The sequence below is a fragment of the Myodes glareolus genome, chromosome 22 (assembly GCF_982192425.1).
Source record: "Myodes glareolus chromosome 22, mMyoGla1.1, whole genome shotgun sequence".
Lineage (NCBI taxonomy): Eukaryota > Metazoa > Chordata > Mammalia > Rodentia > Cricetidae > Myodes > Myodes glareolus.
In genome coordinates this window covers 54650839-54675405 of record NC_142047.1, presented here as the reverse complement: position 1 = coordinate 54675405, position 24567 = coordinate 54650839, and the positions used below count along the sequence as shown (strand labels likewise).

The 24567-nt window shown below is 49.0% G+C and overlaps 1 protein-coding gene and 1 long non-coding RNA gene across 3 annotated transcripts in view; one reads left to right on the top strand and one right to left on the bottom strand.

Annotated features, from left to right (window-relative positions):
* Window positions 1-764: 764 nt before the first annotated feature.
* Window positions 765-24567, bottom strand: part of Capn9 (calpain 9) — a 40376-nt gene continuing 16573 nt past the window's right edge. The window contains exons 7-20 of one of the 2 annotated variants that reach the window (XM_048450217.3): window positions 22640-22725; window positions 19757-19834; window positions 19374-19534; window positions 18192-18349; window positions 17817-18037; window positions 17235-17271; window positions 15202-15282; window positions 14362-14419; window positions 12483-12547; window positions 11887-11955; window positions 10968-11046; window positions 6769-6885; window positions 5354-5412; window positions 765-4343 (exon numbers count right to left, since the gene is read on the bottom strand). In XM_048450217.3, coding sequence (XP_048306174.3) covers window positions 4317-4343; window positions 5354-5412; window positions 6769-6885; window positions 10968-11046; window positions 11887-11955; window positions 12483-12547; window positions 14362-14419; window positions 15202-15282; window positions 17235-17271; window positions 17817-18037; window positions 18192-18349; window positions 19374-19534; window positions 19757-19834; window positions 22640-22725 — 1296 coding nt within the window. In that variant the 3' untranslated portion in view covers window positions 765-4316. Of the gene's footprint in view, window positions 4344-5353; window positions 5413-6768; window positions 6912-10967; window positions 11047-11886; window positions 11956-12482; window positions 12548-14361; window positions 14420-15201; window positions 15283-17234; window positions 17272-17816; window positions 18038-18191; window positions 18350-19373; window positions 19535-19756; window positions 19835-22639; window positions 22726-24567 lie in introns of those variants that run through there. The other variant, XM_085681894.2, reaches the window with a different exon arrangement.
* On the top strand, window positions 4890-10167 carry LOC125410575 (uncharacterized). The gene is made up of 3 exons (XR_015736036.1): window positions 4890-5293; window positions 6785-6932; window positions 9539-10167. It is a non-coding gene; the product is annotated as an uncharacterized LOC125410575 (long non-coding RNA).

Below are 24567 nucleotides of genomic sequence, written 5' to 3'. Positions count from 1 at the left end.
AAATCAAGACACAGATGATCCCACTGATTTCCAATAACCTGTGTCACTTAAGAGGTAAATAACATTTATGGGGATGTGAAAATATTTAGCAACCAAGCTAAAATTCCCAATCAATTAAAAGTGCTCAGTCATGCAGACAAAGCAGGAAGACACAGCCCATAATGCGGGGGAAATCAATCATTTAAACTGACCCAGAATTGACCCAGAGCGTGGGTTGAGAGACAAGGGCACAGATAGGGCTCTATAGCGTTCTATGTGTGCACAAAGCCAGGGGGAAGATGGAACAGAGACAGGGAGAAGACAGAAAACCTAAGCCGACCCAAGGAGATGGAAACCACACAGGCTTAGGTGAGAAAATGCATCCAACAGAATGAGAAGCAGACAGAGAAAATGAAAGACAGAAGAAGTCATAGAGTGGAACACTGGGAAAAACAAGTGAGGGCTGCAGTGTTGGTCCAGCGGTTAACAGCACTTGTTGCTCTTACCAAGGACTGAGGTTCAGTTCCCAGCACCCACATGGTTGCTGACACCCACCTGTCACTTCAGTTCTCAGGGGAACCGACACCCTTTTCTGACCTCTGCAGGCAATGTTTACACGAACACAGATGTAAATACAGGCCAAACGCTCACACACATAAAATAAAATAAATGAATTTTTGTATGATCATACAAGCTGTCAGGTAAGTTCAAGTGCCTCCGTGTATCTCTACACCCAGACTCGCCCAAAGCCGAAGTGGGGTAATAAAAAATGCTTGAAAGAAGTAGCCCATTTCAAACTTTAATAAAAGCCATACACTTAAAAACAAACAGAAACCCAGGAACTTCAGTGGACAGCAAGTACAGAGAACACAGGAGCTCATCTTGCTTCTGCTGTAGGGTGGAGATGTTTAAGGAAGCCCGACCTCAAGAACGCAGTGCATACAGAGGGACAAGAGTCAGGATAACAGATGTCTCATCAGAAATATCATGAGCTATGAGAAACTGGAGCAGCATCTTCAATATATTGAAAGGAGGAAGGACCATCTAGAAGTTATACCTTGTATTGAATCTGTGGTTTCAACGTGTGCCCCAAGATTTCTGGTGTTGAAATTTAATCCTTACTATAAAGTATTAAGACAGTAGAAATGAAGGGTCTCAGTGGTAAAGGGCTTGCCGTGCAAGCCCTGAGGAGGAGCTAAATTCGATCCCCGGCACACATACAAAAGCTGTATAATCCCAGCTCTTGGGGGCAGAGCCAGGTGGATTTGGGAGCTCATTGGCCAGTTAATCTAGTTCAAATGAAAAGTTCCAAATTTAGAGAGAGACTCTGTCTCAAAAGCTAAGGTGGAGGGGCTGAGGCAGAGGTGCCCAGTATGACTCCACAGGGTGAGGGATGGAAATGCAGACACATATCCTCTCCTGCGGCGTATAGACAAGGAGCAGGGAAGCTCACGCACCAGAGAACAGCAGAATGGTGACTTAAGCTACAGGACATTTAACCAGAAATGCAGAGGGGTTGAGAGGAACACCCAGGAAAACTGGGCAGAGGCAGGTGAATGCGCCAAGGGGACCAGAGAGAGGGGCTGGAGGCAGGCGACAGCCAGGGCGTGAAAAGGATCAGTGTCACAGAGGGGACTTGCTCGGGGGCTGTGGCTGTAACCCTCCCGTGGATCTCACGGACGTTCCTGCTTCAGGTGGCTGGAGCTGCCCTGATGAAGAGCGATGGGAAACGACCCTGGGGATAAACCCACAATGCCGGAGGCAGACTCTGGGGGACAAGAGAACTAAGTCCATATAGTGAATAAAATCTGGCAAACTCCTAAGATGGCAGTTCCGGGATTGTGACGGGAAGGAGAGAGTTGAGACACTTCTGAAAGCCAGGTTCTCTGTGTGATATCTTTTTAGGCGTCTTCCCTAGGCACTACTCTCAGCTATCTGAGGATGGAGAAAATTCTCTCCCCCTTCTTCCCAGTATCTCCATCGCTCAGTTAGACCAGGAGACACCTCCCCTGGCTTGGCCTTCAAGCCTTGGTGCTTGAGGACTTCAGAGTGGCGTGGCTGAGGTCTCAGAGAGCACAGGGGCACTGAATTCAAGGCTACTTCTTTTACACTATCTTGTATTTGCTCCTAGAGGCTCCAGTGCCTGTCTGGATGTTCTCTCTCATTGGAAGGAACAAAGCTTCCCCTCACGGCATAGCCCTGCGGACAATGAACCTGGCTCTGTCCCCGGGAGTGTTCCAATGCATTTCAGGTGCCTTGAAAGTCTTTTGAGCTCTCTCCTCTCCTTCTCTTTCTCCCTTCAGAAAAGCTCAAGGGCTGGGAACATGCCCACGTCACACTGGTAGCCAGCACAGCCTACTACCGGTTCACAGCTGTGGTGGTGGGTAGCCTTCACCCTGGCAGTTGGCAGGCATTCTTGGCTCTCGGTAGAATGGCGCCTTGTTCTCACCAAAGATTCAGGGCCCAGAACTGGGCTGGCACCAGTGAACTTGGTACTATTGCCCAAGTCACATGCCCTGTTTTTCTCAAGCCCTGGCCTCTCAGTGGACCACAAGGATCTAAGGGGATAGGATTTGGGGGAATTTGGAGCCAACTTCAAATTTCAAATACCAGGGGTTGGTACTATATCTTGCACCAGGCAGAGTCCAAAGGAAAAAAGTCTAAGGACCTGCAGAGACAGTTTCTATGCCTCGCGTGTGTGTTCTTTGGGTCTGACGGCAGGGCTGTGGTGGGGTCAGCCTAGAGACCACTCTGAGGAGTGAACATTGATGGTGGGTGACCGTGAAGCCCCCTTGTGAGTGTGGAGACTTCGACTTTCATCTTTGACATGAGCAGTTCTTGCTCTTAACCACCGAGTCATTTCTCCAAATAGAGGGAAAAAATGTTTAGGTAGTGATGGCTGGAAAACTGGCCTATAATTAACAGGGCTGGCCAGGTCTGGGGGCACGCTTTTAATTCCAGCACTGCGGAGACAGACGCAGGTGGATCTCTGAGTTTGAGACCAGCCAGAGCTGCATAAGTGAGACTTTATCTTTAAAAGAGTGCAGTTCCCAGCATGCACTTCAGGCAGTTCCCAGATGCCTGTAATTCATTCCAACTGCAGGGAATCCAGCGCCCTCTTCTGGACCACTGAGGCACCTGCACTCACCTGCACCTTGTTACACACAGACATCTCATTTAGTAAGTAAATAACAAATACTCTTAAAAATTAGAATGAAAAGGCTGGGAGACGGCTTAGTGAATAAAGTGCTTGCCCCTCAAGCCAGAGCATCTATGTTTAATCCTCAGAAGCCTCCTTTTAAAAAAGGCAAAGTCGGTGGTGTGCACTTATCTGAAGCCCAGCGCTGGAGGGGTGGAGACAGACAGATCCCTAGGACTCACTGGCCAGCCAGCCTAGCCCATCTGGTGGGTTCCAGCCCAGTGAAAGACCCTGCCTCACAAACAAAAAACAAACACAGCCCGAAACAAACCAAAACCCAGGATGGGATGGCTGAAGAGAGGGCTTGGCAGGCAAGAGCCCATGCTGCTCTTGCAGGGGACCCAGGTCTCTAGTACCCCTGCCGCCCAGCTCACAACCGCCTGAGACTTCAGCTAGAGAAGATCTGACACCCTCTTCTGGCTCCCGACGGCAGCTGCACTCATGCGCACCTACACATACGTGTATGCTCAGAATTTAAAAGAGAATAAATAAAACTATTTAAAAAACAAGACAAATAGTGGTTGAGGAATGGACACCTGAGGTTGTCCTCCAATCTCTGTGCATGAGCAGCACACACACAGGCATAAGCATATAACACACACCACAGCAGTGCCAATAGTCACCTACAGTACTAGCAGAATAATTTCCAGGTTGCTCCATAATATCTCAGACTCTCAGCATCAGCAGGCTCCATTTCTTCCACCCGAGATAAACATCTTCACTAATCTCTCCTTGAATGAAAAAAAGGAAAACATTGTGTGTGTGTGTGTGTGTGTGTGTGTGTGTGTGTGTGTGTACGTGTGTTAGTAGCATGACTGGAGCATGCTGAAACCAGGAACTCAGGTACTGGAACACTGAATGACCAGTCAGCGGTGGAGGCAGGAGAATGAGGAGAGCCTAACAACAGGCACACCGGCACCATTGGTTCTTGTGAAGAAATGATTTTTACGGGAAGTATCAGAATCAGAAAACACAGCCAATTCTTTCAAATTCTTCCAGATTGCGGTGAGAGGGGCGGGGGTGGGGGTGGCGTGAGGCAGGGAGAGAGCAGTGGGGAGGACGGCCTTCCAGTAAACATCTGAACTCTGATGGTGTAGAAGCTGGGTATCGGAGGGGCAGATGGCACGCCGGTGCAATCTCAGATGTTCATGGTCAAGGCGATGAACTGGAAAGAGAGAGAGAGAGACGAGGGCTTGCCCTTCCGAGTCCGGTCTAGCATGGGAGTGGCCTCAGTTTATGTCACACGTCTTCTGCTGATCATTTTCCCTACAAATCTGGACTTCTGGCTCAACATGAAACCATTTTTTAAAATATTTAAATTGAAACAAACTTGGCAGGTGTGTTTTGATTTATATAAATTAAAATATATAATATTTTATGTATGTAGGCATTTTCCTTCCTACCTTCTATTTTGAGACAGGGTCTCTCATTGAACTTGGAGCTCACTGGTTGCCCACACTGACCGATGAGCTCCAGAGATCCACCTGCCTCGGGCCCCAGTGCTTGGATCACAGAACGTGCCACCAAAGGCGACTTTTTACATGGTTATGGGGGCGCGGGAGGGACTCCAACTCGGGTCCCCATGTTTGTAAAGCAGGCACTTCGCACACAGTTATCTCCCCAGCCAGGTGAATCTTTTTTTTTTTTTTTTTCCAAAGGCTAAATGAGCTTTCAGGACAGAGAGATGACAATATTTTCTCCCTGTTGAAGGGGACAGTCTCACAGAGACATCTTGGGCAGGGCAGTGTGAGTCGTGCTTGCTTTTTGGTGAGCCTCCCCCTTTCAGATAAAGGTGACGCTCTACTACAGTGGAGCTGAGGGAAAGAGAAGCAGGCGGACGGCTCAGGCTCCTTGTAAGAAAGTGGACCGCTACGGAAGCAGCCGGAAGCGTTTTCCGTCTTCCTACCAGGCTTGCTCACGTTTGCAGGGAATGTTCTGTTTCCTCCACACGTGCTTCCCTGGGCATAGCATGAGCAGACATGAGCGCAACGAAGACACCCGCAGCTCAAAGGATTGCAGCACGGATCCGACCGACTGCTAAGCGAACGGAAACACCAGCCTCTACGCTGCTTTGTAATCGCCCACTGTGAGTGCTAGCCCTGCCGGGGGTTTCGGGTAAGGATTACAGAGCGTTTGTACTCTGCCGGGCCCTGGCTGGGGTCCGCTTGGCCATACCTCGTTTATGTTGAGATGGATGATGTCCTTGTTCTTTACTCTGAGAGCCTGGAACACCCCTGGTGGAAGGGAGGAAGCGTCACATTGGGTGGAGATCAGCCCCAGGGCCGGCCTAAGGGATCCTGGACCTCTGGAAAGTCTGCGGGTAGGTGCTCCCTCTAGTGGAGATCAAATTCCCTGCCTGGCAAGGTGGAGACCGTCCAAGGGGCTTCAAGTCCTGGCCCAAGAGACCTGAGAAGTGACCATCTTCTCTGGGAACCAGGCTTCCACTCCAGAAGAGATACAGTCAAACCTTGATTAGCAAGGAGAAGGAGGGCTGTCCCGGAGCAGAAAGGAGAGAAGGGAGACTCTATAGATGCAGTATGGACCCGTTTGGGTGCCAAGTCTACCAAGCAATGGTGACAATGTTCTGTCACTACCCTGGACACTTCACTACGGATTGGGCAACCCATAGTGGTGAAGATTAGCTAAGAATTTTTCTAAAATGCATGATGATTTTAAAGCCACAAGGATTGGCTTTATGTTTGTTTGCAGCAGAAGGGACAAAAGATGGCTGAGCCGCCCTGGACACACTGGCCACTCTCCAGGGTTATTTGTAGGGGGAGAGTATGATAATGAACCACCTCTTTAGAGTACATATACACAGGCATTCCCACTTTCTGGCATAGCAGACCCTGCTTAAAATGATTGAGTCTGTGTCTAGGCTTTCAGAGGGACAGCAGCAGGTGAGGGACAATGTTCTATGAGGACTCTCGATCTGAAATGGGACTTTCCCTCAGTAAGTGGCATGGGACCTGCCTGCTCACAGTCCTTCGCAACCTGTAGGTGTGTGACAAATGGCAGCCACGGGACATAGTCTACAGTCACTCATATCCCATCTCTAGGCTGATGACAGGGCACAGTTATCTTCACAGACCCCACGGTGCCCCTCTGTGTCCTAGGTCTACTGTATTTTCCCCGGGTTGTTTCTTATATACCCATAGACGGGGGCTGGAGACTCTGAGCTGGACACTCCATGCCCCCAGGGGTCCAAGGACACTTTCAGCTCTCCTGTCCACTTTTGCCTCCCTTGCACACTCATGGTTTCCTGCACACTCACGGCTCCCCTGCACACTCTCAGTTTCCCTTCATATTCATAGTCCCCTGCACACTCACTATTCCCCCGCACACTCATGGTCCCCTGCACACTCATGATTCCCTTGCACACTCATGGCTCCCCTGCACACTCATGGTCTTCTGCACACTCATGGTCTCCTGTATACTCATGGTTCCCCTGCACACTCACTACCCCCCGCACACTCACAGTTCTTCCACACACTCACTATTCCCCTGCACACGCATGGTCCCCTGCACACGCATAGTCCCCTGCACACTCACTACTCCCCCGCACACTCACAGTTCCCCTGTACACTCACGGCTTGCGTTCTCCAGCCGCACCAGGCAGTTGAGGTAGTCATCAAAGTCCAGCTGGAGACTCTCGTCTGTGTACCTGAGGATGATCAGCTGCAGGAGATGGCCACTCAGCTGAAAGCCTGCAGAGGGACAGGAGACCCAGGACCTGCGATGACCGAGTCCCAAGGTGAGCCCACAGCTTTGGGGTCTCCAGAGTCACAGAAATGAGTTATTCAGCCTACACAGCCTGTGTGCATGTGTTTGTGCAGATGTTCATGTGTGAGAATACGGGAGGAGGCCAGAGGTCACGCAGCCTGTATGTATGTGTGTATGTGTTTGTGCAGATGTTCATGTGTGAGAATACAGGAGGAGGCCAGAGGTCACGCAGCCTGTGTGTATGTGTTCATGCAGATGTTCATGTGTGAGAATACGGGAGGAGGCCAGAGGTCACGCAGCCTGTGTGTATGTGTGTATGTGTTCATGCAGATGTTCATGTGTGAGAATACGGGAGGAGGCCAGAGGTCACGCAGCCTGTGTGTATGTGTTCATGCAGATGTTCATGTGTGAGAATACGGGTGGAGGCCAGAGGTCAGTGACAGTTGTAATTCCTCAAGGAATTAATTAATTAATCCCTGTCCCTTATTTTTGAAACAAGGCTTCTGACTGGTCTGGAACTCACCAAGGAGGCTTGGCTAGCTGGCTAGCAAACTTGGGGAATCCTCCTGTTTCTGCCTCCCCAGTGCTAGGATTATAAATGCATGCCACCACACGTGATTTATCTTACATGGGTTCCGGGAACTGAATCCGGGTCCTTGTGTAGTGTGGTCAGTACCCTGATGGCTAAGCCATTTCCCCAGCCCACTGGTATTTCTCAAGACCCTTAATATTCAGGGTGTTGTAGTTATCTCCTAAGGGGGCTGCCACCCTCAATGAGGGGTGCTGTGTAGGGACTCACTCCTCACATCATGCTAGAGAGAGGTGCCATGCACATTGGAGGCCAGTCTGGCCCTGGAGATGTCCTGGCGACCAAAGGGCATGGTTCCTCTTCTCTGGCCTTCATTTTTCTCATTCATTAGACAGTCTGGATGAGCTGGAATTCCATCTGGGTGGTGCGGGAGAATTGTCTGTATTCTATCAATCATGTATTTTAATAAAACGCTGGTTGGCCAGGCAGGAAGTATAGGCGGGAAAACCAGACAGGAAGTAGAGGCGATGCAATGAGAACAGGAGAATTCTGGGAAGCAGGAAGCTTCCTCTGCCACTCCTGCACAGACCACCAAAGAGGCAACATGTAACTTGCCCAGCTGAGAAAGGTACTGAGCCATGTGGCTAATGTAGATAAGGATAATGGGGTAACATAAGTTATAAGAGCTAATAAGTAGCCTGACCTAATGGGCCAATCAGTTTATAACCTAATGTAGACTCTGTGTGATTTTCTATGGGATTTGCCTGCTGTGGGGTACAGAAACCCCAACAAGCAGGCCCCTCATGTTACATATGGCACCCAACCGGAGGGGAAAGATGTAAGCTGCCCCGCTGGAAAAGGTGCCATTCATGTTACAAATGGCGCCCACGTGGATAACTGAATCCACAGAAAGCGTGAGAAAGCTTGGGAAAGAATAGAGTACAGCATGTTTTGTTGGTAGCAGCAATTTCTCAGGTCTACTCTGCTTGCTAGAGGCAAGCAAATGCTCTCATCTAAGAGAGGCTTCCTGATTCAGCTTTAGCTGCAAAACCCTGCAGCTCTTTTAAAAAGTCCTGCCATGAAACACTTAAACGGTGTTGATGAAAAGCTGAACGCATGCTTTTCGGTTGTCAGTCGTAGCAGGAAAAAAGCTACGCTGTTTTAAAGTGCTGGCTTTCTGGGCTGTCCTTCCAGGGCAAACTCTGACTCTTTCAGGCAGGCAGTCCGATTGAGTGTGGTCTGTGAGCAGAATGCTGCAGCTTGCAGGCAAGGACCTTGAAACACCATAGAGTTGTGGCAGTGAACACAGCTCTGGTTGGTACCTCAGCCACGAGGCTGGAAAGCTAAGGAATGGGCTGGATCTAGCCATCAAAGTCACAGCTTTCATCCTCTTCTTAAAGACTCAAGTGGTCAGAAAAAGAGAGATATACAGTAAAGAGAGATTCAAAGACAAAAGAAAACCTCTAAATGTTTTACAGTGTGTTAAAAATATGCAGGCTAAAGGTTAAAGTCATTAAAAATAAAAAAAGAAAGAAAGGGAGAAATAGGGTGTGGTGGTACACACCTTTAATCCCAATGCCTGGGAGGAAGAGGTATGTTGACCTCTGTGACTTCAAGGGGCAGAGATAGATTGACCTCTGTGACTTTAAGGCGTGGTAGCACACACTTTAATCCCAATGCCTGGGAGGCAGAGACAGACAGATCTCTGAATTCAAGATGTGGTAGCACACACCTTTAATCCCAGCACTGGGGAGGCAGAAACAGGAGGATCTCTGTGAGTTCAAGGACAGCCTGGTCTACACAGTTATTCCAGGACAAAGATATACAGAGAACCTGTCTCAAAAAGTAAAAGTAAAAATAAAAGAAATAGAGGTTAAAGTAAAGCCACATAAAGATGGAAAATGCACAGAGAATCTTCATACTGTATGCTATTATGCTCTCTTTGAATTGTTTGATTGCTGAGGAAGGAGCAACAGCTGCTAAAAGACTTTTGTTTATAAATGCTGCTGAACTAACCCAAGATAGGTATTTTGAAAATACCTTGGCTTCAAAACTGAGGTCAAAATGTATGTTACTTTGGAGAAGAGATTTTGCTTTTGTTTCCACAGGAAATGAGAGGCTGTGGATTCATTCTGAGCTAAGAAAAATCAGATTTGAACAAGGAAGACCACCCGAGAAATCTCCGGTAGGAAAAGATGGCCCAGATGACAGAGTTCTACATACAGAACAGATTCAAGACTGCTGCCTGAGATGATCAAGACTCACAAGATACTCCAGTCAGGACTTGATTATAACTCTAAATTTTCTTTAGGTCCCCATAAGATCATCAGCGCCCCCAACCAGCAGGAAGTAGCCTGAAATACTATGCCCACATTCCCAACAAATGGATTATGAGTATTTTCCTTTGTTTAAAAAAAAAAGAGGGAAATGGTGCGGGAGAATTGTCTGTATTCTGTCAATCATGTATTTTAATAAAACGCTGGTTGGCCAGGCAGGAAGTATAGGCGGGAAAACCAGACAGGAAGTAGAGGCGATGCAATGAGAACAGGAGAATTCTGGGAAGCAGGAAGCTTCCTCTGCCACTCCTGCACAGACCACCAAAGAGGCAACATGTAACTTGCCCAGCTGAGAAAGGTACTGAGCCATGTGGCTAATGTAGATAAGGATAATGGGGTAACATAAGTTATAAGAGCTAATAAGTAGCCTGACCTAATGGGCCAATCAGTTTATAACCTGATGTAGACTCCGTGTGATTTTCTTTGGGATTTGCCTGCTGTGGGGTACCCGGGCAGGACAGAAACCCCAACAAACAGGCCCTTCATGTTACATCTGGGTCTGACTTTTATTGCTCTGCTTCTTAACACATGTTTTTGGGAGCGGTATTCATTCCCCGCTGTAACTCTGGGTGTGTGCCTGTCCGCATGTGCACAGGCGCATTTGGAAATCCACCGGGGGTCTCCCACTTCCACCAGAGGTAGAGGCTGGTGGGGCTCAGTGCACGGTCTCTGGAGCACACACCCCATGCTCAGCCCCGTCATTCCTAAACCCGGGCGTCTGCATCCATAGACACAAAGGAGCAGGAAGAGCAGCTCTCCCCCTTATCAATTTAGGATGACAAAGACATGGTGAAAGCCCACAGTTCCCTGCTCAGTCTCTTCTGCCCAGGAAATGGGGTCGTACTCTCTCGTTTATGACACATTCTGTTCTTCACAGAGGACCCGAGGGGTCACATTGTGTTGCCCCTGTAAATGACTGTCTAGCACACAGCAAGGCTGGCCAATCACAGACAGCCCTGTTCTTTCCTTGTTGATTCTTTTCCCCATGTTTTTCTCCCCTCCCTCTTCCTCATTGCCCCTCCCTTATTCCTCGCAGCCCCCTTTCCCGTTCCCGTCACAAGTCCAGTTGACTTCCCTATCTCAGGGCAGCCTCTCTCAGAACCTCTCTCAGGTTCTTTCCAGTTTCATAACTTGTACTTTCCCCCACTTAAAACAGCTGAAAACATCCCCTAGAACACACCTCTGACTGCGGTTTCATTACCTGCGGCTTTCAGCACGGTCCGCAGCTCATAGGAAGACATGGTGCCAGACTTGTCCACATCGAACTGGAGAAACAGGTTCTGGGCCAGGGAGTAGAGCATTGAGAAGTCAAAGTCCAGGGACCAGAGACAGCTGGTAGCTGCCCAGGAATGACAGCTGCCTTCTAGGCAAGGTTGGACCAGGACCTTCCCTTCCTCCCTCCCTCCCTTTTTTTCTTTCTTCCGTCCTTCCTCCCTTCCTCTCTCTCTTTCCTTCTCTCTCGCTTTCTTTCTTTTTTTCTCTTTTTCTTTGACAGAGTCTCATCTAGCTCAGACTAGCCTCCAAAGCTCTATGTAGCAGACGATGACCTTAAACTTCTTATTTGTATCTCTGCTGCCTAAGTGCTGGGATTGTAGATGTGCGGTCACATGCCCAGTGTCTTGCTGTGGATCACATCCAGGTTTCATGCATGCCAAGCAAACACATTATCAATTCAGCTAGACCCCCAGCCCATAGACCCTTTTTTTTTCTGTTCTCTATTCTTTCCTCCTCCTCCTTTTTGTTATTGTTATTTTTAGTTATTTATTTTTTGGAGGCAAGGTTTCTCTGAGTAGCCTTGGCTTCCTTGGAACTCATTTTATAGCCCAGGCTGGCCTCAAATTCGGAGAGATCTGCCCACCTCTGCCTCCTGAGTGCTGGGATTAAAGGCGTGTGCCACCCCCGCCCAGCAGGGCCCTCTTGTCTTCAATGCAGGTCTCACACGGCAGGTTCTACTCCCAGCCATGGGTGCTCTCTTGCCTCCTTTTTTTGAGTGGAAGCATCGTGGCACCTCTGCCAACATCAGGATGCACTGTGGCTCCTTGACTCCCCTCCCAACACTGCTCAACCTGTAGCATAGGCCTTTGCCCCACTCTGCTGGGGGTCTGGACCAGATTACATACCATCCAGTGCTTCAGCTTGTCCCAGAATACCCGGAACTCTTCAAACTCCAGCTTCCCATTGCCACTGGTCTGGCCACATGGGCTAAGGGTCTTTCAACTTAGGATCCTCGAAGTAGCCTGGCTCTGGGCTCACAGGAGGAGGCCAGGGTTGTGTGGTAACAGAGTTGGAGCTCTGAGGTAGTAACCTTAGTGATGGAAACAGGAACCTCTGAAGAGGGGGAATGGCAGATAAGATGGGGTGGGCACCTGAATATTTATACTGCAGGAAATCAGACCCATTATCCCCTTGGGGGAGACCCCAGATCCCCTCAGAAACCCTCTTCCCACTGTGTGGTTCTGACCCTTTTAATTTTGGCTCAACCCTAGTTATGTTGGGAGAGCCCTCTATTTCTAGAGCAGAGGTGCCTGCCCCAGGACAGTGAGCACCTAGGACACCCCTGCTCAGGGGGACCCCGGGACAGTGAGCACCTAGGACACCCCTGCTCAGGGGGACCCCGGGACAGGGAGCACCTAGGACACCCCTGCTCAGGGGGACCCCGGGACAGGGAGCACCTAGGACACCCCTGCTCAGGGGGATCGGTTCATAGAAAGGATACGTCCATCAGAGAGATGATGTTTCTGCAGGACAGCAGGCTCAGCTTCTTGAACTTGAGGGCTGTTTCTGCAATCACACGGGAAGCCGTGCGATCAATGACCCCGACAAGACAAATTTACCCCCTATTCTTCTGAGAGTCCACGGTGTATTTAGATCAGACTCCCTGGGACCATCATGTGGACACTGTCTAGGGATGCTGAGAGCAGGGATTGGACTTCTGGAAGAAAGGCTGGCAATCTGTGCAGAAAGCCTTAAAGATGGGCCTGTTCTCACGCATATACTTTAGCACGAGGAATCCTAAGATTTTTACCATTTGCCTGTTTATTAAAGGTGTGTTTCCTTTTGATTTGTGTGTATGTGGGTTTGTCTGCGCATGTGTTTGCACCGGTGCCTGTGGAGGCCAGGAGAGGGCATGAGGTGGCCCGGAGCTCGAGTTCCAGGAGATTATGAGCGGCCTAACTCTAATGCTGGAAACCCAGCTCTGGGCCTCTGCAAGGGCAGCTCCTAACCACTGGGCCATCACTCCAGCCCAATCAGCATCCCGTCTATAACAGCAAAGGGTATTTAGAAGTTTTAGAAATGGCTAGCAAGGAACAGTAACGTGAGCTAACAGCAACCACACAGTAGCCCGCTGTTCCCAAGTGCTCTTTAATGACCAGCTCACACACGTTCAAAGGGCAGGATTTAAAATAGCAGAGGAGCTGAATGCGGTGGTGTATGCCTGTAATCCCCACACTAGGGAGGCAGAGGCAGGGGAATCACAGCGAGTTCCAGGTCAATCACGGCCCAAGAGAGATCTGGTTTTAAACAAAAACCAATCAAATAAACAACAACAAAAAACTCCCAAAAGTGCTGAAGAAATTTGATATTCATACATAGCTGGTAGAGGTAGTTGGGTGTACAATGTGCCTATAATCCCAGCATTCAAGATCCTGGGCTGGAAGAATGCAAATTTGAGGCCAGTCTAGGCGTTTAGCCAGACCCTGTCTCAAAAAATAAAAACAAGGGCTAGGGAGAGGGTTCTGGCAGTGAAGTTATTGCCCTATAAGCATGAAGATCTAAGTTCAATTCTCCAGAACCCACACAAAAAACAAAAAAATCAGAAGCACTGGCATGAATTTGTAATCCCAGCACTGGGGAGGTGGCATCCTGGGGGCTCTCTGGCTGGCCAGACTAGTTTACTTGGTGAGTCCCAGGTCAATGACAGACTCTGTCCAAACAAACAAGACAGGAGGAGCCATATATGAGGTTGCTGTCTGGCTCTGCATGCAGGTGCACACCTGTACATGTGAACACACCACACACAGACACACAGACACATACACACATGCGCACCAGTATTCCACGTGTAAGAATCCAGTAACAACCACAAATTGCATGGTTCTTTTATATGAAATGCCCAGAATGTCAGGTCTAAGACAGAAGGCAGCTGAGAGGTTACCAGAGCTGGATATGACTGCTGTGGCAAAAATGTCCTGGAATGGACTTTTCATACACACATGTGCAAACATAGACACATATACACATGTACACACAAGTGGACATACAACACAGATAACACACACGCACACATGCCCAGCACAGACAAGGCACACAGACACATATGCACACACACACAGTGGCAGTGGTTACTTGGGGTCCAGATGTGTGATGGATTTTATCTTTGCCACTAGCTTTTCTGTAGAAAATGTACAGAACACTCTAGCAGAAGCCGGCATCACTTCTGCAGTTGGGAAATCAGCAATGAGAACAGTTTCTACAGTCTACATACAGGTCAGCCATGGCGAGCAGGTCTGAGGCTCTAAGGAGCAGGGCCTGGGTGAGCCCTGATAGTGTGGCTATTCTTCCTCTCCCCTGTCCCCTGTGGGAATGACACTTACTCTTTTGCAGAACAGCATTTAAAACATACTCAAGCTCCTCAGCAGAAACCTCCATGTCCTGTGGAGTAGAGGCAATTGCTCTTCACGATCCTTAGCATCCCAAGTTGGACCTCGCTCCTTGGAGAGAATGGCCCTGAGGACACTGTGCTGGCAGCTGAGTTCACCTCCATGGTGGCTGCAACCCAGGGTTTTCTCAGGGGGAGGGCCATCTGCCCCAGGAGAGACAGCAGGTCCTCGTACCTCCTCACAGGAGTACGCAGAGAACCGGAAACTTGGAAACAGTTCACGTATGGGAGTCTCACCTGCTGGTCAAGGCAGGAGACTAGGACACACTTCACTGGTTAATATAAAACCTCTAGGGGTCAATTGTGGAATTGTCAGTTTAAGAGAGCAACTAGCTCCACCATCTACAAAGCTGCTGTTACTGGAGCCATGGAAGTAAGTCTGCGGTTCTAGGAGGCCCAGGCACTTCAAAGTAGATTGTGTTGTAGTGTGTGTGTGTGTGTGTGTGTGTGTGTGTGTGTGTGTGTGTGTGTGTGAGAGAGAGAGAGAGAGAGAGAGAGAGAGAGATATGTATGGAGGGCTGGCTCTCTCCTGCCACCTTTACCTGGGTTCTAGGAAACAAATTCTGATCAACAGGTTTTCATGGTAAGTGCTTATACTTGCTAAACTATCTTAGCAGATCCTGTTTAGTTTTCTTTAGAGATACCCTTCTAGCCTGGAAATCCTCCTGGGGAAATACTATTGACAAGCTCATGATCACAGTCCTCTGCTGGGAACCCAGAGCAGGCCCTTAGCCAGGGTCAGGGTGTAGAGGGGACCAAGACAGTTGTATCCTACCTCACCGGCAATTCGCTGGAACAGGGCCCGGAACTGCCTCTCCTCCTCTGTTTCCTCCTCCTGTGGAGTTGGCTTTGGGGGCTGAAAGAATCAGATGAGGTTGTGTAAAGGTCAGAGAGGAACTCACAGAAGAGAAGCCAGACACCTGCTTTCCCACATAAATAGCAGAAAAGAGGAGCCCCACACTGGACACTATAGGCTGTCCCTGAAGGAAAAGCCAGCAGAGCTCTTCCCTCGCATGTGGGAGGTCCTTGGTTCAATCCCCACACAACAAAAGAACAGAACGGGAAGTGCCCAGCACGGAACATGCTGGCCAGCATCAAGCTGCTCCAGAGAGTTTCACATGGGGGCTAGAAAAGCGGACCTTTTCAGTCACATGACCAGAGCTGTCCTGCAGGTTCATCCGGCATCTCCTGATCTCTCAAAGCTAGATGAACAACTTTGGTTTCATCTCAGGAACATGAAGCTTAGCTTGAGCGAACTCATTGCAGTTGTCCAGAGTGGGAGCTCTGTACTCCGTAAGTCTCCCTTAACATGAATGAGAAGGCTAAGGGTGTCTGGGCCTGCCTGTCAGCTTGGCACAGGGCTGCCAGGCTTCAGCCTCATCTCCTGATCTATTATCCCTCTTGATAGTCACCTTCCAAGTCTGTCACTAGCACCCAAAGCAGGCAGATGGCTCAGTACACTTCAGGTATTTTGCTCTGCAGTAGATTTTGGCCCAAAGGTCCTGAGTTCAATTCCCAGCAACCACACATGGTGGCTCACAACCATCTGTAATGAGGTCTGGTGTCCTCTTGAGGAAGAGACCTGGTCAGTTGTCCTCATCAACTTAGACCATGAAACCCATACAGACAAGTTCAACAGAACCGCCATATACCAGCTGCCCATGTATATTTAAAAAATACTAAATAAATAAGCCGCAGTCCTAAGGCGCAACACAGAGCAGCAGGCCTTCCCCGAAGCGGGTTTCTGCTGCCCATGGACATGTGGACCGTTTCAGAACACTTTGGAGTCTTCCCTCACCCCTCACATAGCCAATATTTATTACGCAGCTTTGGATTTCACAATGACATGTTGATCCAAGCATATTATGTACTTTGACCTTATTAATTTCTCCATTAGCCTCCGCTGCTCTCCCTGCTAGATCCCTTCCTCTTTTTGGTTAGCCCCCCTTCTACTTTTATGATGCATATATGACACAGACATGTGCACATGAATAGATAGGTTTTAAGCATATCTTTTTTAAGATCTCACAGCCCCCACAGTGAGTCCTGTGTTCTCCAAACCAACCGGCCTCATTTTTCTTTTCTTTTCTTTTCTTTTCTTTTCTTTTCTTTTCTTTTCTTTTCTTTTCTTTTCTTTTCTTTTCTTCTTCCATTCCTCTTCCCCTCTCCTTTCATCTCTCTCCCTCCTTTTTTCTTTCCTTCCTTTTCCTTCACTTCCCTCCCTCTGTCCTTCCTTCTTTCTATCCTCCTTCCCTCCCTCCTTCTTCTATTCCTCCCTCCCCCTCCTTCTTTTCTTTCCTTCTTTCTTCCCTTCCTTCCTTTTTTCCTTCCTTCCTTCCTTCCTTTCCTTCCTTTATCTTACTTTTTTGTGTGTATGTTTTGAGATGGAGCCTTGTATGTCCCAGGTAGGTCTTAACTTTACCCAGTAGCCAAGACTGGCCTTGAATTCCTGAGCCTCTTGCCCCCACCTCATAAGTGCTGGAATCACAAGTGTGTCCCACCTCAGCTATCTTCTTAAATGAGTAAATCTGAAGTCATTTCACTTCTTTAACAATTAGCAGAGGCCTCTCGGCGGAATGGGAAGCCCAAAGAAAGATGGTCCTGAGAGAACTTTATCCCAAGTCCTTGCCTGGCCCCTGCCTAGTCCTACGGGTGTTGTGAGGGATGAGAAACCAAAGCCCTGACCTCCGGGTGAGAGTCAGTGAGGGTGCTTACCTCGCTGCAAGCAGCCAGCTCCTGTGGTTTCAAAGAAGAGTTCTAGAACCTTCAGCTGAACCCCTCCCTCCCCAGCCACACCAGAGGACTCACCTCAGGAAGATCAATGTCTACATTCTCATCCAGGTCCCTGCAGTGGCAGAAAGCACAGCATCTTAGTTGTGAGCATGCATCTCCTGGGACCTGAGCTACAGAAGGGTTCTCGCCTGTCAGAGCCATCTTGTTCAGTGTCGCTTGTGTCTCACGGGGTTGGCAACCCCTGTCTGCACCAACACCGCATCCCCAGCCTTTCAACCCTGCCCAGAGTGCTGGAGAGGAGACTGGCGCGATCCCAAGGGCAGCTAGCGAGCCTGAGCATGTGAAAGCAAGAGACTATGACAGCACCAGCTTTTCAGACACACTCCAAGAGGGTTCTTGGGGTGTTCTCCAGAACAGGGGCTCCTCTAAAAATCCACAAGCTCTGCCTCCAGAGGAGACAGCATTGTCAGAGACCAGCCGCTCGGCCTGCTCAGCACTATTCCTTCTGGGGTTGGGTCCTGAACTGCACAGAAAGGACAAAGCCTCCTGAGCAGCGGCAGTCATCTCTCTTTGCTCTTCAGGCTCCTGCTGCCTTGGCTCTCCTCGCTCACAGACAACGCTCTAAGAGTTGTGGGCTCTGCAGCTCCCACTCCTCACCGGGTAACTGCTCTCTTCTCAGAGAAGATTCTCAGGCAGAAGTCAGCCTCCTGGTGTGGCTCAAAGGTGCTGGGGATGAGGACATAGTCTCCTGGGGGCAGCTGGAAGCGACCCGACACTTCTCTCAAGTTGATGAACGTCTTGCTTCGGGCCAGGGAGGCGTGGTACCTGAAAAAGTCCCTGCTCAGGTGTCCATCCTGGTCCTGGTCGGTGTCCGGGCACTGCAAGGTGAAAGCAGTGGTCATCAGGGAGACATGACTCTGGTCTCCATACTCAACTTGGCTGGAGAACTGGCTGTTTACTGTGACCCAGAGTTCAGAAGCAACAAGGAACTCAAAGTCCTTGCAGGGACACTGAGAGCAGCTGGTCCCCTACCTGGTAAATGGCGTAGCCGATGGTGAGCATGTTGGCGCCAAACCTCTTGAGCTTCCTGCGGTCTTTCTGCATCAAGGCAGCTAGGAAAGTGCAGCCCTCCTGGCCCTCATCCCTCTCGGTCAGGGACAGCTTTATCTGTGGGTTGGTCCAGAAGGTGTCTGCATTTGAAAGGGGGTGGATTACTATCCCTTCCTTAAAAATGCAAAATCATAGCTCAGATGACAAGATGAAACAAAATAAAGAATAAACAAAATGCTCAACAGGACGGTTCAGTGGAGAAAGGCATTTTCTGTCAAAGCTGATGACCTGAGACCACAAGACAGCGGGAGAAGGCCCACTCCCAGAAGCTGTCCTCCAGCCTCCGCTGGTGCACCATGGAAGGCACATGGATGTTTGCACACACATGCACACGGGTATGTATACACACACTAAATAAATGTGATAAGTGAAAACACGAGGTGGGTATAGCGCACGCAGTTAGAGCTGCGGATGTGGAGCCAGGCAGATTCCTGGCGCTCACTGACCAGCCAGCCTAGCCTCTTTGATGAGCTTCTGGCCAGTGAGAGACCCTGCCTTAAAAACAAGGCAGTGACTTTGAGGAGTCACAGTCAAGGCTGTCTTTTGTCTCTCAACTCACATGAGTATGCAGAAAAAAAAATTACAAAATCAAATAAAAACCTAACACATGGGTTCATACATGTGAGCACTCATAACACTAACATAAAGCCCAAAATGACGAGACCCACACTCAGAAGGACATATACGCTCTCTACTGCACCCCCGCTGCTTGCTTCCAGTCCTGAAGAGATGGTCTCTTTCTTTTCTGCTTCCTTTGGTCCTCTCGCCCTACTTTCTTTACCCTCAGCAGTATTTAGACTCCTGTCTTCTGCCTCCTCCACCTCTTCAACCATTACCCACACAGCCCTTTAAGGCTCTGACGCCTGCCCCCACTTCTCTGTGGGGCAGTAGATCCTTTCCCCCACTAGCCTGGTGTGACTTATGGCTGTGTCCCCTGAACCTTACAACAGGGCATTTCCCTGGGTGTCTCTTGCCAGCTTCCTGCCTGAGACTCAGTTGTCATCCTCTGAGCTCGCTGTCCAGCTCTACAGAGACTGCCCCTTCCATGTTCCCAGCTAGATTGGATATGGGAATAGGAGGCACAAGGACAGAGAGGCCACCTACCCAGGAAGTTGCGGCAGCCACCAGCCGTGGAGCCACGAACCCAGCTTCCTTGGTGGACAGTCACCTCCCATTTGTGGAGGGCATTGTCTTCTAGGGCATCAGGTGTGAGGTTGCAGATCTCCACTTTGTCAAAATGGGCCTTGAAGTCCTCGAATGCCATCCTGAGACAGAGGCAAGGACGCGTTATCGGGCATCATAACAGCAGCTGTCTGCACGGTCAACCTCCTGACTCTCTTCCTGGGGAGGGGGACACTCCTGGGGTCCCTCCCAGAAGGATGGAGACAGGGAAAAAGACAGAGGGAAGAGGGAAGGGGATGAGGAAGGAAAGGGAGAAAAGAGGGGTGGTTGTTGGATACATGACCCCGATGAAAGGACGCCGTTACCAAAACTCCCCATCGTCAAGTGCAGAGTGGCCCAGGCGCTTCTGCTCCTCCATGTTCACAGAGCGCCACTCGAGGGAGCTGAAAGATCAGAGCCACAGTTCAGCCTGGGTTCAGGGCCATCACCCTGGAGTCACACCAACCCTACGTGCATAATGTAGGGATCGTACCCTGCTCAGTGAGACTCACTGGGCCCAGGGTCATGAGGCCAGCTCACTGCTGGCTCCAACGTGACGATGGCGAAAAGGTGTTGTTGGTAGACAGTTCCTTCATAGGTCACTGTGGGCCAGTCACAAGGAACTGACACGGTAGCCCCGCTGGAGGTCACGGTTCATGCATGTCCCTAACTCACAGCCTGCCTGCAGCCTGGAACAAGCCAAAGCCCTCCCTGTCTATAAACTGTCAGCGGGTAGTGCTTCTAACTCCTGTGGTTGCCGTTTGAAATACCAAGTGCCTCCTTTACGTTACCGGGAACTCAGGAAGGGTCTTCTGTGGCTGAGTCCAACCTCAGGCCCCAACCGGAAGGCTCAAGTAGACCTAGTGCTCACTCTCAGAGGAGCTGCCAAGGAGAAACGCAGACACCTCGCTCAAGCTTGGCATTCCGGTCTCAGTGCTGGGTGTGTTGGGTTCCCTCATTGTCTTCTAACCAGCAGGCTCCCTAGCCTTCCTGGGGTAGGTTCTGGGATTCCCCAAGGGCTGGCAAATCCGTGAGAACAGGGTCCTATACATGTTTTCTTATATATACACAGATGGTGAAAGCTTGATTTCTAAATAGACACAGGAAGCATTTAGCAGCAATGTCTAATACTAAAGTAGGGCAGTCCACACCTGGTTCTGTCATATGGTGTGACAAATATTGTGTGAATGTGTTATCTATCATCTGTCTCATCCACCTATATTATTTATTTACCCTCTTCCCATCCACGCATTCACACATCACCCACCCATCCAGCATGGACCCGTCCACTAATCCACCATCTATCTACCCATCTTCCTTTGTTCTATTCACCCATCATCTGTACCTTCATTCTTCAACCATCATCTATCTATCCATCCATTAATTATCTACCCATCCACTTATTACCTTCCACATCCATCAGTCCATCATCTCTCTGTCTGACAATCCGTATGCCATCTATGTACTCATTTTAACCCATCGTCTACCAATCTGTCCATCATCTATGCATCCATCAATCATCTATGCATCCATCCATTAATATATTTTTCCATTATTCATCATCAGTGCATTCATTCATCTATCATCCATCCATTATCTAACCCAGCAATTTATCCATCATCCATTCATTCATCACCTACTCATCAATTTATTCATCTATCCATCAATTCATTCACCACCTATCCATCTAACATATACTATCATCTATCTATCTATCTATCTATCTATCTATCTATCTATCTATCTATCTACCTACCTATCTTCTATCTATCTATTATCTATCTATCTTCTATATATCATCCATCTATCCATCTATTATTTATCTATCATCTATTGCTCTAATTATCCTGTAGATCTTAGAAATCCCAACATACACTGTTTTTCTTTCCTAATTAAGCTAAGCACTTTTATATTTTCACATGAAGGTTGCATTTTCTGATTCCTCTGCCTGTCTAAGTGGCCAGTGTCACTACTCTAACACTTGGGGTTATCACTGAGTAGAATCAGGTTACTTGAACACACACTGCAATAGACCACAACACAGTGGTGTGTATAGTGTAGAATTCATCACACCACTAGGAGCGATGTGATAGCTAATATTATTCTAGACAGTCGATATTTAGAAGAATTTTCCATGTGATACTGTGTTTTCAGACCTCAGTTGACCATATTTAACTGAAACTCTGGATGGTGAAACCTCAGGCAGAGGGGGTGGCTGTCATTTAAATCTCATCCCTTCTGCTGTGGTTTGGTGACAGTGTGGCAGGGCTAGGCAGGGCTCGTGGCATCCAGGGAGGGCCCCAACAGGACAGAGGAGAGAACTGAGGGTTCTGTTGACTCACTGAGTCATCCCCAAAGCGGGACGCATTCAATGACGGGGAGCTGAGCAAGGCCTTTGATGTGGCAGCATAGGACCCCAAGGGACTAGAATGGTCGTGCCACCTGCTTTGTGGGCAGACAGCCTCTGTCCTTCTCCAACTGCAGTCTCTGCTTCTCCTTCAGCCTGAGTTTCAGAGGGGGAAAATGGCAGCTTCCTTGTATAGATTGGTGCTCTCATGTTAATTCTAGTTTCAATGTCACTCTTGTGAATTCCGGTCTCGCTCTGTCTCAGTTCTCCCTGTTTCCACCAGCAGAGGGAGGCCCATCTTGCCCTTCCTTTACTGTCCTGGTCCAAATCTAACCGGTCTCCTTGATCTCTGAGCAGGGCAGAGTCTTGCCGGGCTGTGGAGAGGCTGTGTCTTCTCAATTCCAGTCACCTGACCACTGTCCCTGGGACTGGTGGGGACAGCCTGGAAAGCCAGCCTTCCCAAATTTTCAGAGTCTAGTAATGGGCCAATTTCCTGTTCTACTTCTGTTTCTCTGTGGGCTTTCGCCAGAGATCAATGACTACCAGAAAGAGCCGTAGAGTGACCTGTTTGGCAGTGTTTCAGGGATTCCCAGCCTCAAAACACACATGCACACTCACCCCCGTATGCATGCATACATGGATTCCCGTAAATGGAGTCAAAGTCCTTTCTTGATACCCCAGTGGCCGTAACTATCCGCAAATGTGACTGCGTGGCGGTGAAAGAGCTACCCTGAGAGTTGTTTATATAGGGTCAAGTTTGACATAGGTATCCTAAGTGAGGCCTGAAGGGAAGAACCAGGGAGTTCTGCACAGGTCTCCAGACACGTGGAGCTGGCCACGAAGAAGGAATGGAGCCTCTCACCTGTCGCTCCAGCGCCCGGTCCACTCCACCTGGCCCCAAGGGTTTCGGACTCTGATGAGCTTGATTCTCCGGCCTTGGAAGTTTACCTCAAAGGAAAAAGTGTCAAGGAAACACGGTGTGATGAGCCTGACGTTGGCTTTTGTCATCCATGGGACCCAGGTCCGTTTCTATGTGTGGCGACATTATTCAGGCTCGTGGGTAAAACACACTGGAGACGTGCTGCCCAAACGCCTGTCTTCCTTCAGGCCCACTCCTTGCTTTTCCGAGACAGGTTTCTCTATATCCTGGCCTCCAGTTTCCCACACTCCTGTCCCAGCTTCCTAAGTACTAGGATTATAAGCCTGTACCACCAGGCCTGGTGAGAAATTCATTTTCTTTTGAGACAGAGTCTCACTAAGCACCCAGGCTCATCTCGAGCTTGCTGTGTAACCCAGGCTGGCATCAGCCTCCCGTTGCTGGAGTAACAGGATGCTGGGGTAGCAGATGTGCAATGTCACCCCAGGTGGCCCCATCCATTTGTTTTACACTTTATTTTACTCTTGGTGTGCGTGTCTCTGTGTGCAGACACAGGAATACCACGGTGCACATGTGGAGGTCAGAGACAACTTTTGAGAGCGGATTTTCTCCATCCACCATGGGAGCTGGCAGTGGGACTCGCTTGTCAGTGGGCTGTTTGTGTGGCAAGGGCTTTTACTTGCTAAGCCCTTTCTCTGGCCTTGACTTAGCCATTCTTTTTGTTTGTTTGTTTTCAAGACAGGGTTTCTCTGTGTAGCCCTGACCACCCTGGAACTAGCTCTGTAGACAAGGCTCTCCTAGAATGCCGGCCTTGAACTCAGAGATCCATTCAGAGATGCCTCTGCCTCTCGAGTGCTGGGATTAAAGGTGTATGCCACTATGGCCTGACTGGGTAGGCAGATTTCACTTTTTTTTTAATAAAAAATAAGTGCTAGCATTTTTCTTTAAACTTTTAAAAAGTGATTTGTTGGGGCTGGAGAGATGGCTCAGTGGTTAAGAGTACTGACTGTTCTTGCAGAGGACCCGGGTTCAATTCCCAGCACCCACAGGGCAGCTCACAACTGTCTGAAGATCCAGTTTCAGGGGATCTGACACCTTCACACCAATGCACATAAAATAAAGTTAAATAAACCATAAAAAATATTTTAAAAAAAAGTGATTTGTTTATTTTTATGTGCATTGGGGTGTTTTGCCTGTATGTATGGCATGTATGTCTGGATAAGGATGTTGGGTTCCCTGGAACTGGAATTACAGGCCACTGTAAGCTACCATGTGGCTGCTGGGTATTGAACCTGGGTCCTCTGGAAGAGCAGCCAGTGCTCTTAACCACTGAGTCATCTCTCCCTCCAGTGCCAACTCATCCTTTTTTTTTTTTTTTGGTTGTTCGAGACAAGGTTTCTCTGAAGCTTTGGAGCCTGTCATGGAACTCGTTCTTGTAGACCAGGCTGGCCTCAAACTCACAGAGATCCACCTGCCTCTGCCTCCCAAGTGCTAGAATTAAAGGCGTGTGCCACCACTACCTGGTTCAACTCATCCATTCTTAACGAGCCCTTGGAACTTTCTTTCTAAAAAGAATACTGAACCATCCTTTATAGAAGGGCCATGCCATACCTGTGAAGGGAATCTAGTTAGTAGGAAGATGCTCCATCTCCACATGAGTGAGTTTTCCATTAGGCTAGAGCCCACAAAGATCCTAGGTCCCATATGTGCGCCCCTTTAGTATCTGCCCAGGAAATGATGCATAGCCATCCTCGGAAGTTCATGGAGTAACTGCCTGCTCCCAGTGTTCGATTAGGCTGTAATTCTGTGTGCTGGGAGTTTAATTAGATCATAACACTACATGCTAGGAGGTTCAGCAGCAACGATAAAGGAAGAATGCTGCATCTCACATCCACGGTTCTCCAGCTTTGGTC